Source organism: Poecilia reticulata, linkage group LG5 (assembly GCF_000633615.1).
Source record: "Poecilia reticulata strain Guanapo linkage group LG5, Guppy_female_1.0+MT, whole genome shotgun sequence".
Taxonomy (NCBI): Eukaryota; Metazoa; Chordata; class Actinopteri; order Cyprinodontiformes; family Poeciliidae; genus Poecilia; species Poecilia reticulata.
This window is the reverse complement of record NC_024335.1, coordinates 32,973,670-32,990,077: the sequence shown is the minus strand read 5'-3', so window position 1 is coordinate 32,990,077 and position 16,408 is coordinate 32,973,670. Positions and strand designations below refer to the sequence as shown.

Sequence of the window (16,408 nt, the reverse complement as noted above, 5' to 3'; positions counted from 1 at the left end):
AGAACATCCAGTCTGTTACATTATGCTGTCAGGCTTAATGTCTATATTGTGATTATTAATAAGTTTTCGCCAGTGGTGGTTGATTAGCTGATTTAAACAGCTGCTCTACTGATGACGTGGTGGCGGGTTGACCTGTTTTAGTGCCAACGGAATCAAAACACACCGAACTGCGCAGCACATGTTAAGGTTATCAAAGTCAGTAGCAGGCTAACAACAGTTAGGCTAGTMTAACTGACCCACTGCTCACTTGTTCAATATATTCCCTAAATTAAAACTTTTTCCTCATCTGTTAAATGTGAAAACCTTGAACCTTGTTATCTATGGCTGTCATAGGGTTGAATTAACCACTAAACATTATGTCCTTTCAGATTCTTTGCGTGATTATGGTATTTTCCTGACCACTGATATTCCTGACTCAATGGACAGCAATGGTACATGTGTGACCCACGATAAGTCATGAATGTTTAATCCAGTAACATATATCCATCCATGTATATCAATGCTGCTGCCTCGCCCTCCGTTGTTGCAGCTTCTTGCCGCTATTCAGCAGTAGGTGTCAGGTTACTTTGCGTTGCAGTCAATGTTGTCGGAAAAAAGAGATTCATGCGCTTAATGTCCAATTTGCAATAACTATTTTTTGAATTCATAGTCGCCAGCTGGGGTGGCAGCAGGCGTAGATCCAGGCCAGCAGATCCACCCCTGCTTTATACATTACATTGCTAATCCCTAACCAGAACCAGAATCTTTTCCGATGACATGACATTAACACTGGCCTCCCAGGATTTAGACACACTGCAACATCTTTGTTCTTAAACGTATTTGTCTGATTTTATTTCCTCCTGTCTCCAAAATTAGCGACAACCGTGTTCTGTGAATTCCCTCCTGCCCCCACCTTTTTATGTCCAAATCGGATGTCTATTTACATTTCGCAGATCGAACTCTGCCTTTTTTTTGGCAAGAGTCTGCTCAAATAATTTGGGATTTTGGCAGCTCTGCACATAGGCAGGCAAATGGCAGCAGACAGCATTTTATTCTGGGGAGAAAAAAATCTGAAGAAAATAAATTACTCTTGGGTTTGCGTGTTTCTGACACAATGCTATCAATAGAAGGAGGCTGTCATGTTGACTTCTCTTCCTGTGGATTAGCGGGCTTTGTTTCATGTTTCATCCATATTCCCTGGCCATAAACACAGAGAGCTCCAACAATAGGCCAGACAGGCTGGTAATAGCCTTGCCTTTGTTTGCCTCACCATTTGGGCTCACTCCAGTTCCCAGACAAAATGAGACTTCACACTGAAATTAATTAAATGGTAATTGGTGATCTAATTATACTGGCTTTGACTCGCAAGCTGCTAAAGAAAATAAACAAAAAGTCCCTCCTTAATTATGTATGGCGAAAAAGGTCAGATTTCTGACAAAAATGCTTGGTGACATCTGCCCACTCACACTGAGACAAACACAAAAACACACAGAAATAAGTGCTAATGTGGCACATTTAGTTCTCATCTTCTGCCCGTCCCTATCCAAATCTGATCCTGTTATAATTTGTGAGCACGCTTTATTAGTTACATTTTGCCAGCAGAGCACAAATATATCCAGTTGCTGAGAGGATGAGAGGAAATCAGCTTTGACCATTACATATAATAGTTTTTTTATGCTCCTAATTGTAGGGTTGTCATCACACCTAAAACAAGCTTTAATATGTTTTAACAAACATATTAAAGCTTCAATTAATCTTAAAATATGTGTTAGATGATACTTGGGCTGTGTAAACAGTCTGGTTCAAATCTGACTCACAGTTATTAAGACAAATTTTGCAATAGAAATGTTTTTTTCCTGTTTGTTTTAAGTGGCTCCCTGGACTCAAATAAAATTTTTTTTATTTATGCTCTGCTAGGGCGGCCATTTCCTTCCTAAGCAATTCTTCAGTATTCTTCCCTTCAGTATTCCATTGAATCCATTGAAGTGGATTCCACCAATCAGCAAACTGAAGGAGAAGTTGTGAGTGATGACATCAATTTTCTGTGCTGTTTTAGAATTTATGTCTGCCTGTAGTTTTATCAATGGCAGAGGAGGAGTGAACTGTGCTGGTCATACTTCCAAATATTGAATTATCATCAACAGTGTCTCGTTCGGATCTGTAATTCTCTCTCCACAATGGAGGATTGTTGTTTACACTGGCAATTTCCGGTTGACGTTAACTGTAGCAAAATTCAAAAGAAAATCCTGAGCTTTGCTTGCTTTTAGTTATCTTTTTTTTAATTTTTTTTTCACGTGCATAGTCACACATAGTTTTTCAATATTTTTTCTATGTACTCCAACAGCCAAGCAACAAAATTCTGTTGCCAATTTCACTATTGTGCATTTTGTAATGACAATAAAGTCTACATGTAAGTCTGTTGAAAATTCTCCAAAAATAATGGCATCCTTTGTACCCTTCCTTCTCGGGAATCACTGAAAAACTGCAAAATAGCAAAAAGCAGTTGCTAACTTTAGCATCTATCATAGTGGTTCTCAACGTGGGTGGTACCGCCCTCCAGGGGGCATTCAGAGGACGGCAGGGGGCGCTGGCGGACATTTTTACAAAAGGGGGGCGCTGGAATGCCTTTTGGGGGGCGTTTGGTCAAAGGTAAACTTTACGCCTTAAATCCACAACAATACCAGTTTAGACGTTGACCAACTTGGTAAAACTGTATTGTGTAACATTAAATCATGCTTGGCTGCAACTGTATCGATGGCAGCTCTTCTTCTATTCAGTGTTTTTTTAGCTTCTGTTAGCTTCTTGGCGCAGCTCCGTTCTCCTGCTACTGGTAGCTAAAATCACGATACCCTCACTGAGTATCCCTCTGAAAAATTAACCAATTTAAATAAAGAAATAAAGAAATCCCTCCATGGTGATACCACGATAGAGAGCGTTCATTTTATAGCGTTAACACGGTGATGTAAATGGTCCGGTATGAAACTGGGGTGATAGAACAACACAGCATTTTTAAATTTCAATAATCAGAATACCGAAATTGTTTCCGTTGTTTTAAAAGGTTTATGTCAGACTGCCTTTTCCCCATCGATACGCTTCCCGACCGCCCTGCACCTTAGGGGCTTAAAAAAAAAAAGACGCGCACATTGAGCAAAACTCTGAAACAGGAGAAACGGGACATAAATGGAGCGACGAACTAGATGTGAATTATGGCATAAAAACAGAGAATCCGACGCTGAACAGTGAAAATCAACACATGATGTGAAACACATGATGATTAGGCGGCGCAGCAGGTGATGAGTGAAGATTACTGATGGTCAATAAACGATAAAATAAATCTAGCAACAGGAAAGAAACTAAAGTGGACATAGCAATAAACCAAGAGAGGATAAAACTAATCAAATGAAACTAAATGGAAATGAATGAAGAACAAAATGCAAGAATAAACTAAGAAACTAAAGTAAATACAGAGGAATAAACTGGTATGGCAAGACCTTTCGAGCAATAATTAATACAGAGACTGTATGGCAAGAATAAACAGACACTATTTCCAGATAAAAAGTAAAATAATATTGTTGAAATGTCATGGGTTTGTTGAGACCACATCTAGTACTGAGAATAAATATATCTTACAGACCATAACAGTAAAGAACTGATCACTTATTTATGTTTTTAATTATATTTGATATATTTATTTCTTCAATATTATTTTTCATGTCAGTGTTAATGTCATGAGGCTGATGACTCCATGACACTTTCAATTTGACTCATTAGGATTTGATTAAGAACCAGATTTGTTCTTTGTCATTTCTGTCCAGTAAAACTATTAATCTATAATCAATAGACAGGTCTATATAAATATATAATCCATGTTTCTGTCTCATATTTGTATGGCATTAAAATGACCTGGAACTTTTATTTTTCCACTGAAAGCTCTGGTTTGAACAATAAATGCCATGTGGGTGAAGTTTTATGGCTGATACTCTGATGTCCCATTCTCCTGAAGGCAGCACAGAGCTGCACCACCAGAAACTGACAGAAACACTGAAGAGAAGAAGAGTTATGATTAATGTAGTTACAGTTCTATCCATGTTTTAATGTTGCAGAGCTCAGTCGTTTTGCAAATAGATCAAATTTTAAACTGGCATGTTGAACATCTTTTATCTGGTCATTTTGTGGAATATTTAACAACTATTATTATTATTATTATTATTATTATTATTATTATTATTATTTTCTAAGCCCTCTTCTGACACATAACATGTACTAAAATTATTTTTATTATTTTTTGTACAATATAATAAGCCCTCCGGTCACCTTGTTACCTTTGGCCTTTTGCCCGTGATGCATGACGCAGTTGCCTGTCGCACAATGCGATGAGGCGGCTAACTGGAGTAGATTACAGAACAGTTTTTGGTGAATAAAGTGGAGACTTGCTACTTGTCAGATGACAGAAAACGTTGAAGTATCGTTTCTGCTTCAGCACAGAGTCGCGGTTTAATCAGAGAGGTAATGAAATACAACAGACACTGACAGGCCTCTGCGTCTGCCTTTCTCTGAAGAACTACTGAGGGGAGGAGACAGCCAGGTGAGGAGAAACTGTTCTTATCTATCGATTCAGAATAAATATCATACAGACATTAGGCTGTTGTTGGTGTGCTATTAGCTAGCTGCTAGCTAACGATTTTGCTAGCAAAGCAAGATAACTAAAAAGCTTCTTCCCTGTATCGTTAATGATATCAGTCATTCCTTAGTTTCGCTTATGCAATGGGGCACATCGCTCGTCCAAAACCTGTCATCTCCATAATGGATATATGTCTGATCTTCTAATTTCCTTTGCTGCATAATGTACATTGCATTTATTCTGGCGTTAGGTAAATGTATCTTGAAGGAGAATAACACTTAAATAAAAGTCCAACAAGGATATTCATTTAGAATTAAAAATAACTCACCCTGAATTACCATGATAGATATAAAGTGTGTAATTAATGAAGGGGAAAAAACTCAATCCAGACTTTAAGTTTAGGGTCTGGTTCACAGAGTATGAAGTTAAATTTGTTTCCCAATTATTTAATGGAGAAAAAAAAACTAACCTCAGTTAAGTAAAATAAAATTGTAATCAAAACTTTTGGAATTGTAATGATTTCTTTAAAAAAAAAAATTGTTTTGTTTAAAAAACTTTTTAAAATTAAATAACTCATTTTTGTCTTGTGAACTTAGTTATTTGCCAAACATAAACTTTTATTTGCACACATCAGAAATCTTATGTTGCGATTTTAGGCCCTGCTCACGTCATGTGAGAATCACAAGCAAAACTTTGACTCCAACAAAAACTTAGAATATTAAGAAAAGATTTCTGACATGCAAAATAAGTTTGTTTTGCAAATAATTTTTGCACTTCATGAGACAAAAATGTGTGATTTTAATTTTACAAAAAGTTTTTTTTAGGCAAAACTCAGTAGGCTTTTCTCATGGTGACATGCATTAACAATTCAAGTTGTGCTTTTGTTTTTGTCTTTTTTCTGCAGTTCCACGTTAAAGTTTGATGCAGCTCTGCTGTCCTGAATGGACCGTCTTCATCTCCACTGCAGCAAACAGGCAGCTCTTTTTATAGATTACAGTCACTAAAAGGTTGCATTGTGCCCTTGTTTATATTTTAATAGTGTAATTCTGTAAAGACAAAATATGTCTGGTGGTCCAGCTCTGATTTATATATCTTGCTAAATTGCAGGTTTGAATATTGCAATACTTTCCTATAACAAAATAGACCTGCAGAAAGAAATTACTAATAAAATATCTACATATGCATAGTGTTATGCTCTATATAGAGATGTTCGTTAGCTTTGATTGTATACCTCACATTTTTGTAATTTATCATTATTTATTAAACTCTGAAAGCTGAGTGGCTTTATTAATATTCTGTCCTAGAATGCGGTTAAATGTGCTCTTTTTTTTTTTGAGCACCTTCCCCTTTAGTGGTCTCTAAAACGGCAGGTGGATATGGGTTAGGGAGGCGCTGGACCAAAAAAGGTTGAGAAACACTGAGTTAGCAAGCTTAGGAGAGTGGTAATGGCTTCTTCAATTCTGATGTAACTAAATGTCATCAGTCCATAAGTCATTATTAGCTCATTTTGTCAACACAACAGAGAAGCTCAGGACCTAATTCCTTCCTTACTTCAAAATAAGAAAAATGTCAAATCTTTGTTGACATGAGCAAATGTTGATAATATACAATTGTGATGTTGCCGGTAAGAGTAAGAAATGAAATAAAATCACATGTTACATAGGTGTTGGAGCGACAGCTTCTTCAACTTGTGAAAGGCTGCGATTTTGCAGAAGAGCGATGGATTCAGCACATTGGAATGACAACTTTTTACAAACTGTGAAATGCAGTGAGAGCTCTGGTGGAGCCAGCAGCACTTTGTCTTAAAAATACAAAACCATGATCCTCCTATTTCCTGTCGTCTTACTCGTCACTTCCGCCAGTAGCAGCATACCTTTGTTATGTTAGTGACAAGTGTGATGCATAAAAAGCGTTTCCATTGCAGTTTTGTACAATGCAATTTTTTTTATATAGCCAAAAAACCACCTCATCTTAAACTTTTTTTTAATCAAAAATATGTTTTTTTTTATTTTTGTGCTAATAATAACATTATTAATAATATAATAATTAATAATAGCATTATTATGTTATTATTAAAGCACATAATAATGTGCTTTAATAATAACATAATAATAACTCAGAGCTACAAGCTAGTGTTCAACAAGACAAGACAGATTTCACTTTAACAGAAAATATTGTGGTGTTATGACATCGTGAGATCTCTTCCTACAAATTCTATCTAAATGCTTTGCTGTGATGTTCCTCAAACATCGTTATACATACATTTCTAACAGCAAAGGAGAAGCTGCAGCAGCAGGAACAAGAATGACTCTACTCTTCGAAGGGACTCTGTTTCAGGTCATCTCTGGAGATGATTTCACTCTGCATCCTATCTGTAGGTTCCTCTGATGCAGTCTCCTTCAAGCCTCAACGGGGCCACCGACCTTGACCTGTGGAAGTCCTCCTCCACTCACCCAGCCAAATGCAAGACACTTTCATCACAGCAGTTCACAGCAGGCAGAGCTGCCCCAGAGAACCGGAGTCTATTTACTTGAATAATAAAAAGGAAAAAAAAAAAATCCCAGCTTACCCCCTCGAGAGCATTAATGCTGAGCTCTGACACCCATTCTACCGGGGGCCCTGAGAGAGACGAGAGGTAGCAAACTTGAGATGCTATCTGCCACCCCAACCACTGTTTGTACACAACTGTCCCTGTGTCAGAACCCTCGTTCCACGCCCCAATCTATACAATCGCACAGGCTGCTTAAACAGACAGCTTATTGTCAGTGAGTCCCCAGAGTGCTTACCGTCGACTAGCTGCACCATTGAGTGCGTGAGTGGTCTCTGGATGTCAATAGTCTCCTCACTGACTGTAAATAAACGAACCAAATGGCACATGTCCTGCGTGTTTATGTCCATTCACGTGCATTTGTGAGCAGGACTTTACATTTATACCCCGCAGTAAAATTATATCTGCTCATTTGGTTGGCTGAATGAACTGTCATATGGACTGAAATATGACCGTGAGGTTCTCCTCCCCCATCTTAAATATGACAAACAGAGCCAACACTTAAATGCCACATGCCCCTTAGCCCTGTAGGATAGGGATAGAGAAGTGAACCTTATGGTGGAAAATAAGAAGTAGAATGTTTGTAAAAATGTTTTTTTTACTTCCTGTATGAAAATATTCTGGTTTCTTTTGTCATTTATGTGTTTTACATTTGAGATGAAACTAAAACTACATATTTTTGGGATTTTGGGACTGTAGTAATTTTAGAAGAAATTACTACAGTCTAGGTCAGGGGTGCCCAAACTTTTTGAGACCAAGATCTACTTTTTCTCTCACCAGCCGACTGAGATCTGCCTCATGACACAAAGATATAAAAATTGTAAATGAAACTCTATTGACTTATTTTATAGGAGAATATACATCAGTTATAGCAGTCCTATTAAAGTGACAGAAAACCTAACGCAGTTTATTCCTCAGTGAGATTCTGAAAGTGGGAGGAGGTCGTTGGTTTCTCAGTCAGAAGCTGGTTGCAAATCTTGGACCAACAGGTATCAATCAGTTATGGTAGATCTGACATTTGGTTTGATGACTGAAATATGAGAAACTGTAGACTGACAGAAGGAAGCAAAGAATTAAAGCTCATCTTCTGAAGTTGGGATGTTTTTCCTCCAATAGGTTCCAGAGGAATCACCTCAATCCAGATGTTGGACTGGATTTTATTTCAATGTCATTTGTGAAAGTTAGAGCCTCATTTTCAATAGTGGAGCTATAAAGGTTGAAAAAGGTTATTATTTTAGAGAAAGTCTCATCAACATCAATATTTCCACTAAATAAGAGACAAAAATAAATAGCATGTTTGATGGAGGAAAAGCCTCTCAGACTCTGAGCTCAAAGCAAGATGCCAGAGAGCAGCAAACTATTTTTTTTATATTAGACAATTTCATTTCATATAATTGTCACGGTAGCATCCATTTGTTTGTTAAATATTTAATGAAATATATTTGTCCTATTTAATGCTTGTTGTGAATGACGTGTTCTTGCAAACAAACAAGGTAATTAGTCCAAGTTTATTGTTTGTTGAACGTTCAGAAATTACAGCAGCTGTGATCCATCACAGCAAAGATACAAATAAGGTAAATTAATCAACTCAAAACCACCCATACCTTTTTACTTTCTCTTTCTCCCTCTCTCCCCATCACTCTCTCTTTCTCTGTTTCTCTCTTAAGCACACCCGTTGCCGTGACAACCACCTGCGCCCTGCAAATTGGGCAAACCACCCAGAGATTACATTAAAAACATAACATTCAGTCCGTTACGATATTAGGTTTTCAGGGTTGATATTTATTTCGCGATCATTAAAAAGCCTCTCATGAGCACAGAGGTGGTTGATTAGTTCATTTTAAACTCCTGCTCTGTTAGTCAGAGTTGATCTTTGAATTGCCTTTTTTTTTTTTTTTTATTTTGGTAATGGAAATGAAACGCACAGAATTACACCTTGTTGAAACAATAATTACTATGATTATTATTTTTATTGGGTCATTTTCAACATGTTTTGTTGATTTTTTTATTCCTTAATAAAGTTACAAATGTTTTAGATATTAGTGAATATTTTAGTAAACGAGCCAGAGGAGGACGTGCTGCTGCATTCAGTTTGTCACCTGATCCCGAGATCGACTCAAAACTTTCCACGATCCACATATTAAGCATCCCAGGTCTAGAACTAGTCTTTTCTGAACATGTTTTAACTCTGCCACTTTTTTATTGCTTTCAAAAACAGTAAGCTTTTCTACAAACATCCCATCTGCACTTATAAGAAATTCAATATAAATGCTAAACATACTCAACTTTTTTTACTTATTTTTGTTTGACCCAACTTTAAAAACACTATATCTTACTAAATCTTAGTAAAAATACTTATTATGTACTTTTGGTCTAGTTCTGTCTTAATACACTGTAAAAAAACAAAACTAACAAGAAAATTTTCAGCAAAAATATAGAAGCTTGTTTTAAATTACACATTTAAAAAGTTCTAGTCACACTGGCATATTTTTTTCACTTATAACAAAAGATTTTTTGGTAACACTTTATTTGAAGGGGTGAGCATAAGACTGACATGACGCTGTCATAAACATGACATAACACCTGTCATGAACATAAAGAAGTCTTTATGAATGTTTATAACAGTTGTCATGAAGTGTCATTCGGTAAATAATGACAATTTAATGCAAAGTTGCTCTAAAAATTGCATTAAAAGTCCATTACAAATGCCAATTTTGCATGATTTTGTAAATAACGCCAATTTTCTCACTTTTTCCTCTGTATTCTCAGAGAGGCAATATTTCTCTGGGGGTGGGTGTTGGGACGGGGGTGGGGGTTGGGAGGTGTTGTACTGCACATCCAGTTCATCACAGAGACACCAAATTGAATCCCAGCTGTCAGCAGATGTGCTCCAAACTACATTTACTGCTTCCCTCAACAAACAGCTGTTTTTATTTAGCAGATAAATAAGAAGATGGAGGAAGGGATTAATGAATACATGTGTGCCAATTAACACAAACAAAAGGAATGGGGAGTGGCAGGAGGATATATGACAGGGTTGCTGCTCACCGGCTGCAGGGTGGCTTTGGGCTCTGTGGACTTGACATGAAGATGCGTCATCATGGCTTGCAGACGCTCTTTGTCCTTTGCTAGCTATTAGAAGAAAAGACAAAAGCACAACAATTTTATGAACAAATACACACGCACACACAAATCTCTAGATATCATTTTAAATTGCATCGTCTTTGATTTAAAATGCTTATTTGAGCTATGAGTAAGACTCCATTACAGAATATGGAGTTTTATTTCCGATTCCTACTAAAAAGCCAGGTCCCTTCTCCCTGTCTGAAAGTCCAAATAGTTTTAGCTGCCAGCTCAAATTATGGTGACCGGCTGCATGTGGAGGAAGTCAGTCTGTGTCTGTCTGGTAAAGCCTCACCGATCCCTTTTGGATGATGAACCAGCAGAAGAGAAAAAACAAGATGTTGGGATGGTGAAAAGTAGGGGCAACTGATATATCATTGTTTTAGGTTAACTTCCTCTAAACCAGAAGTGTTTCTGCCGATTGTCAGGCATCTGACAGTAATTATGTGAACCGCAACTGAAAAAAGCCCCAAACGTCTAGAACACATCGTTTGCTTTTAGGCTGTCACACATGCTAAAACGTTCATCGTGGATTAGTAAGATTTTTAGTGAATGACTGCAAAAGTTTTTTTTGGATAGTCATTAAAATGATTGAAATTGTCATTTTGTGAGTCAAATATGATCTTGTAAAATGTAATGGTGATTGAAATCTGACAGCATTAGATACTTTATTTTAGTAACAAATTCCATTTGACCATTTTAAATACATTTGTGGGGTTTAGCTGAAAATGATAACGATGTATTAATACGGATTTTATTATGTCTAAATGTGTCAGCTTAGTAAAACATGAGAACCTTTACAGTACGTGGAGTTGAGAAAGATTTTGTTTCCCTAAAGTCCCATTTGCTAGCATGGTGGCAAGTTGCTCACTAGTTAGATAAACTTTTAACCTTTTTGGTTCTTGTTAACAGCATAGTAGTTGTTCCCATTCCATCTTTATGATACTTAAAAATATTTTTATTTCACCAATACTGTATACTTTCATTTTTATGTTTGTTTTATGTTAAGATGCTGTTAACCTAAGAAGCTAGAATTTCACTTATTCAATTGAGTTTCTTTTATCTGCTAAGCTTACATAATTTCTGATTCAAATATACCTGAATGCATGTGTGCAGATTGTAACACCAGTTGTATCAGTTCTCTGTTTTATAAGTGAAAGACGACATTAGAGAAACAGTTATCTTTGTATGTATTATTTGCATTGATTTTTATGGAAAATCAGCATTATATTGGATAAAAAAATAACACCAACAGCAACAATAACCTTTCATTTTCCTCTAACTCATTAACCAATGAGTATTTCTCCACACTATGCAGTTAAGTCATTTCACAAGTGTTATATTGTTGGTGCCAAACAGTTAAAGTCATAATTAACTTTAAAATCCTATAAAATTTAAAATGCAGTTATCTTCTCTACTTAGCCCCAGGCTATTCATACATCTTCTCCTGTCTGTCATGCATACATAACACATTTTTAATGACTGGTTACTAGCAAATGCACAAAAGTATTTAATTCTACTGAACACTCTAACTTCCCCCGGGCCCCTCCCTCCTCTGCGGGTGACACCACGGCTCGTGTTGGCGTTCGGCAGACACAGAGGAAGTGTCAGCAGGAGACAGAGCGTAAATATTTTGATGAAAACAAGAGACGTGACAATACCTGGAGCTCGAGTTGCTGGACGACCTGCATTTGCACCCGACACTGGGCCGTGCTCCTGTCGTCCAGGGCATGCTCGTTGTTGAGATGCCTGGAAACCACAGAAAGAGAAGATGCATACAAAGATTAGATTCATTTTTATTTCTTTAAAGAATGTTTATTGTAGCAGAACAGAACATCATAATCATCGAAGCATCGAAATTCAATCATTTTCAAATAATTCCTATCTAATGCTTGAGAGCTTGGTACGTTTAAGCCCAAAACTATTTATACCCTTTGTAGGATCACATTTTCTGTTTACTTTCTTATGTTCTCAAACAATGAAATAAACGAGATGGCTTATTTGTGCCGCTAACAGTAAAACAACAGCGTTGCTATTTGCTTTATTTACTTCTTGTACTTCTCGTTCCACATGAACATCACTTTCATTCTGAGAAGAAAGGAAGCCTAAAAGATTGGCAAAGTAACTCAAAATGATATTCTTACTAATAAGCAAAATTAAACAGAAACCCAAACTAAGGATCCAGATGTTTAGATTTAACTACATTTTAGTATAAACAAAGATTACACCATTAGCAGGCTAATGCATTTAGGCTAAAATTGACCAATTTTAATTTGACCAAGAAATTACATTACATTTTTGCAGTGACCCAGTCAGAATCCACCCATCTGTGAGATTAGCTAAAGATTAGGGTGATCACAAAGAGGCCTTCCAAATCTGAAGACATGGAGCTCACTATCGAAGTAGTAATATGAAATCCAGTAGAAACATGCAAAAAGATGCTATATCTGACAATAAAAACAGCAATATATTCAGATATTTTTGGCAAAATTGACAGTCCTTACACATTGCTTTATAATCTTGTGAGATGATAAAAAAATAATGTAAAAGGATGTCACTTAAAAAAAATAAATCAGCAACAAATTTAAAAATAAAAATAAATCTGCCAGCTGTCTAAATAATTCTGGGTTTAAGTGGAGATGAGCTATGTTAACATCTGTCAATATTTGCCTATTTTTGAACAAATAAGACTTCTATCATGTTCTCTCATTCAGTCCCATTGCTGATTATTGGATCAATAAGGTAAGTGAGTGTGGAGCCCCTGCAATAACATTCATGTTAATAGTGTCACATATTACAGTGATTGCACAATGTCTCCAGAACAAAGGAATACTTTTTTATGTGAAAGAATGACAGTCAATATTTCATGCCGGTCATGCCTGCTCTCCCAGCTCACTGATAAGAGGGGATGATTGAAGAATTTCAGGTTGGATTCCCTTTGCTAAATTATGAACCGGCACCCTAACGCCATGCCTTCCTGCCTCTGCTCCACTCCGCCTTGCCATGTTGACTTTGCCACCCTTTTTTGCTGTTTGCATTGTTCATTTTTATCATCGGAATTAAGGGGAATTCAAATAGAGCCGGACCAAATGTAGAGGACAACAGGACGAGGAGATGGGGATCTGTCCCAGGCTTGAATTATGGATATAATTACGTGCAATTATTTTATTCAGGAAAGACGTTCTCTTTTCATGCACGTTTATTACTAATCTAAAGTAGCTTGCTCGGGTAGGAGACGTCCTTTTTTTGATTTATATAAAATGGTGGAGATAAGGCTCATGAGTGAAGGAAATATGATTGGAGGAATTTTATCAGTTGCCGCATGAATTACTGTTTGAAAATGCTTATGCAGGGGCATTTCATTAATCATTTAATCATAATCCAAGCAGGATGTTTGAACTGATTTCACAAATACCCTTTCATTTCACTACTTCATTATGCTCGTTAATGGATCCAATATATTATATATATCATAAATTATATCACATCTGCAGTGACCACGTAGGTCACTGTCATCAGGCATGTCTGTGTGTGTGCAGGAGGATGGGAGAAAGGTGTTTTAGTTTTTATATGTATACACTGTTTCTGCTGTGTGCTGCAAATCAAAACGAGCCACCACCAACTTGCGAATGCACAACGATGACTTCAATGCCATTGCTTTATGTTCAGACAACACGCTTGTGTATTATACACCATATTTACAGTCCAAAAAAAGACATGTGAAAACAGTAGGAAATATGAAGGCTCCTATTCATCTTCGGGTACTTACTGAGCCAGACATTAGAAACGGCTCACAGTGGCAGTAACCCATAGGATGACTTTTGGGGTTGCGCCAAATATTTTTATTTATTTTTTAAGTGAATGCATTTTTTGCAAAGAATTGTACTTTCTATAAAACTCATAGGCTCATAGGTGAGATGTATTAATGTTTTGGTATCAATACCAATATAAACACAGGGGCAGTAACCCAGGGCCCAATTTTTGGGGGTACCCCTGGGTAAAAAAAAAAAAAGTTTTTCATCTAAAACTCATAGGTCTAAATTAGGTGACTGGCATTAATATTTTGGGATTTATATGATTGTAAGCAGGGGGCAGTAGCCCCAGGCTCAAATTCTTTGGGGGGACCCAAAAGGTTTTAATTTGTTTTTTTTTTTATTTAATTTTTAAATGAACACGTTTTGCAAAAAAAAGAAAAGTTTTCTTCTTTTTTTTTTTGCAAAACGTGTTCATATATGTCCACATCATTGTAAATCTAGCCATGGCTACTTCCAACCTTGAGGTGAACAAAAATGTTTTCAGGGTGGTGTTTCCATAAAACATGCTTCAGAAGACTGAGGTACACATTCATCACTTGAAGTTAATTATTGTGGCGAAACACAAAATTAAAGAGGAATATTTTAAAAAAGCATGACTGAGAACCCTGTTTGTCAAAATGAATAGAGGCTTCTCTGTGGGCCTTCCATTTGTTTAAATCACATAAGAGCCCATTTAATTAAGTGGGTCAGAAAATGAAACCAGTAAACATTTCAGGACATCTTACTATATTTCAAAGAGGAAAATAATAGGTAAAGACATTTCAACTTCAATTTAACCAGCCCCCAGTCTGAATCATCAATGAAGGGGGTGGGGGAGTTTGGCCTACGTGAGCAGCTTTGGAATCTCTCGGCTCGTACGAGACATGTGCCCCGCTTCTTTTCATCCTTTGTTACATTCCACTTTATTTCTTCTAATGACATGGAGAGTCACAGTGCATAATTAATAGGAAATGAAATATTCAAATGGCCCTTAATGCAGCCTTGAGAGGAGTGCATGGACACGGGGAGCAGAGGGAATGAGGGAGGGGTGACAGCAAGAGAGGCTATGAACGTTGGCATGTGTCACTTTCTGGACTTCAAATGAAGCCACTTTTAAAAGCTCTCTGGCAGGATGACAGAGCCTAATGTAGATTGTCACAATAAAACAAGTTTCTTTTTCCTTCTCTCTCTCTCTGAGTGAATTGCGGAGTGAATGGAGCTAAAGACGGGAGTGTCAGAGTGAGTGGATTTTTGGGTCTTTTTCTACATTTTCTGCAAGGTGTTTTGAACACATTTCTGTTACTTGATCTTAAGTTTAGTTTTGGTTGTTCCAGTCTGATCCGGTAGTTTTTTGCTACCAGTTTGGTTTGGCGTGGCGTTTTGGCATCATGCCCGTTGTGGAGGGCAGTGAAAAGCTGACACGTCGCCATGCTGTCAAACTTATACCAACGGTGAATTGTTCAGTCGAGGAGTCTGCCTTAGCTGCTGGAGCAGCGGTAGGTTGTGATGTTGTGATATCCGTTTCCCATATGGATGGAGCGATTGTGATCTTTCTTGATAGTACATCCAAAGTGAATGATATGGTAGAAAGGAGCATCGTCATTCATGACACTTTCACACCGGTTCTCCTGTTGGTTAGTCCAGCTAAAAAGATCACCACCTCAAATGCACCCAGTTTATTAAAAAATGATCTTGTCAAGGAGTTGTCACACTATTGCCAGCTAGTTTCACCCAAAAAGATGATTTCTTTAGGTTGTAAATCTGTGTTTCTTAAAATATGTAGTATGTCATAGAAGGCAGGTATTTATGACATAAGTCATTTTTGTGTTAATATTTTCTCCAGGTGAAGTGGGTAGAGAAGGGCCAGGTAAGAGCAGGAATCAACATTCACCAGTTGAGTTAATAAGTTACGTTTTAGACAACTAAAAATTGCTGTATATGACTTATGGTTATAAGTCCATAAGTCATATACTTATATACTTAGAAATAATTTAGAATGCTCATTAAGTGAAAAGATACACTCATGTGCCTAAAACTATACATTAAATGATGCAATCTGAATAACAGACAACAACAAATATGTGATCAGAATAATTTTGTTCAGCTTTAGTTATTATGCTACTTGTGTTAAGAAATAATTGCACTTTAAAACAACCAGTCATGTTAACTAGACATTTGTCTGTCAGTCTACCATTCTGACAGTGTGCAGCAAGGGACATTTTTGGAATGGTATTTAAAAAAAATGCTGAATTATAATGGCACTGTTTTTTGTTTTTGTTCTTTTTTTTAAGTGACCACAATGAATTGAGTCATCACCGACCAGTGTTGTAGCACTCGAGATCG

The 16,408-nt window shown here is 36.9% G+C and overlaps 1 protein-coding gene across 5 annotated transcripts in view; it reads right to left on the bottom strand.

The window, feature by feature from the left end:
* The window catches only part of foxp1b (forkhead box P1b), a 361,422-nt gene that overhangs the window by 15,347 nt on the left and 329,667 nt on the right, over positions 1-16,408 (bottom strand). For all 5 annotated transcript variants that reach the window (XM_017304814.1, XM_017304815.1, XM_017304817.1 and 2 more), the window contains 2 exons: positions 11,933-12,020; positions 10,197-10,280 (listed from right to left, as the gene is read on the bottom strand). In XM_017304814.1, the coding sequence (XP_017160303.1) occupies positions 10,197-10,280; positions 11,933-12,020 (172 nt within the window). The remainder of the gene's footprint in view (positions 1-10,196; positions 10,281-11,932; positions 12,021-16,408) is intronic.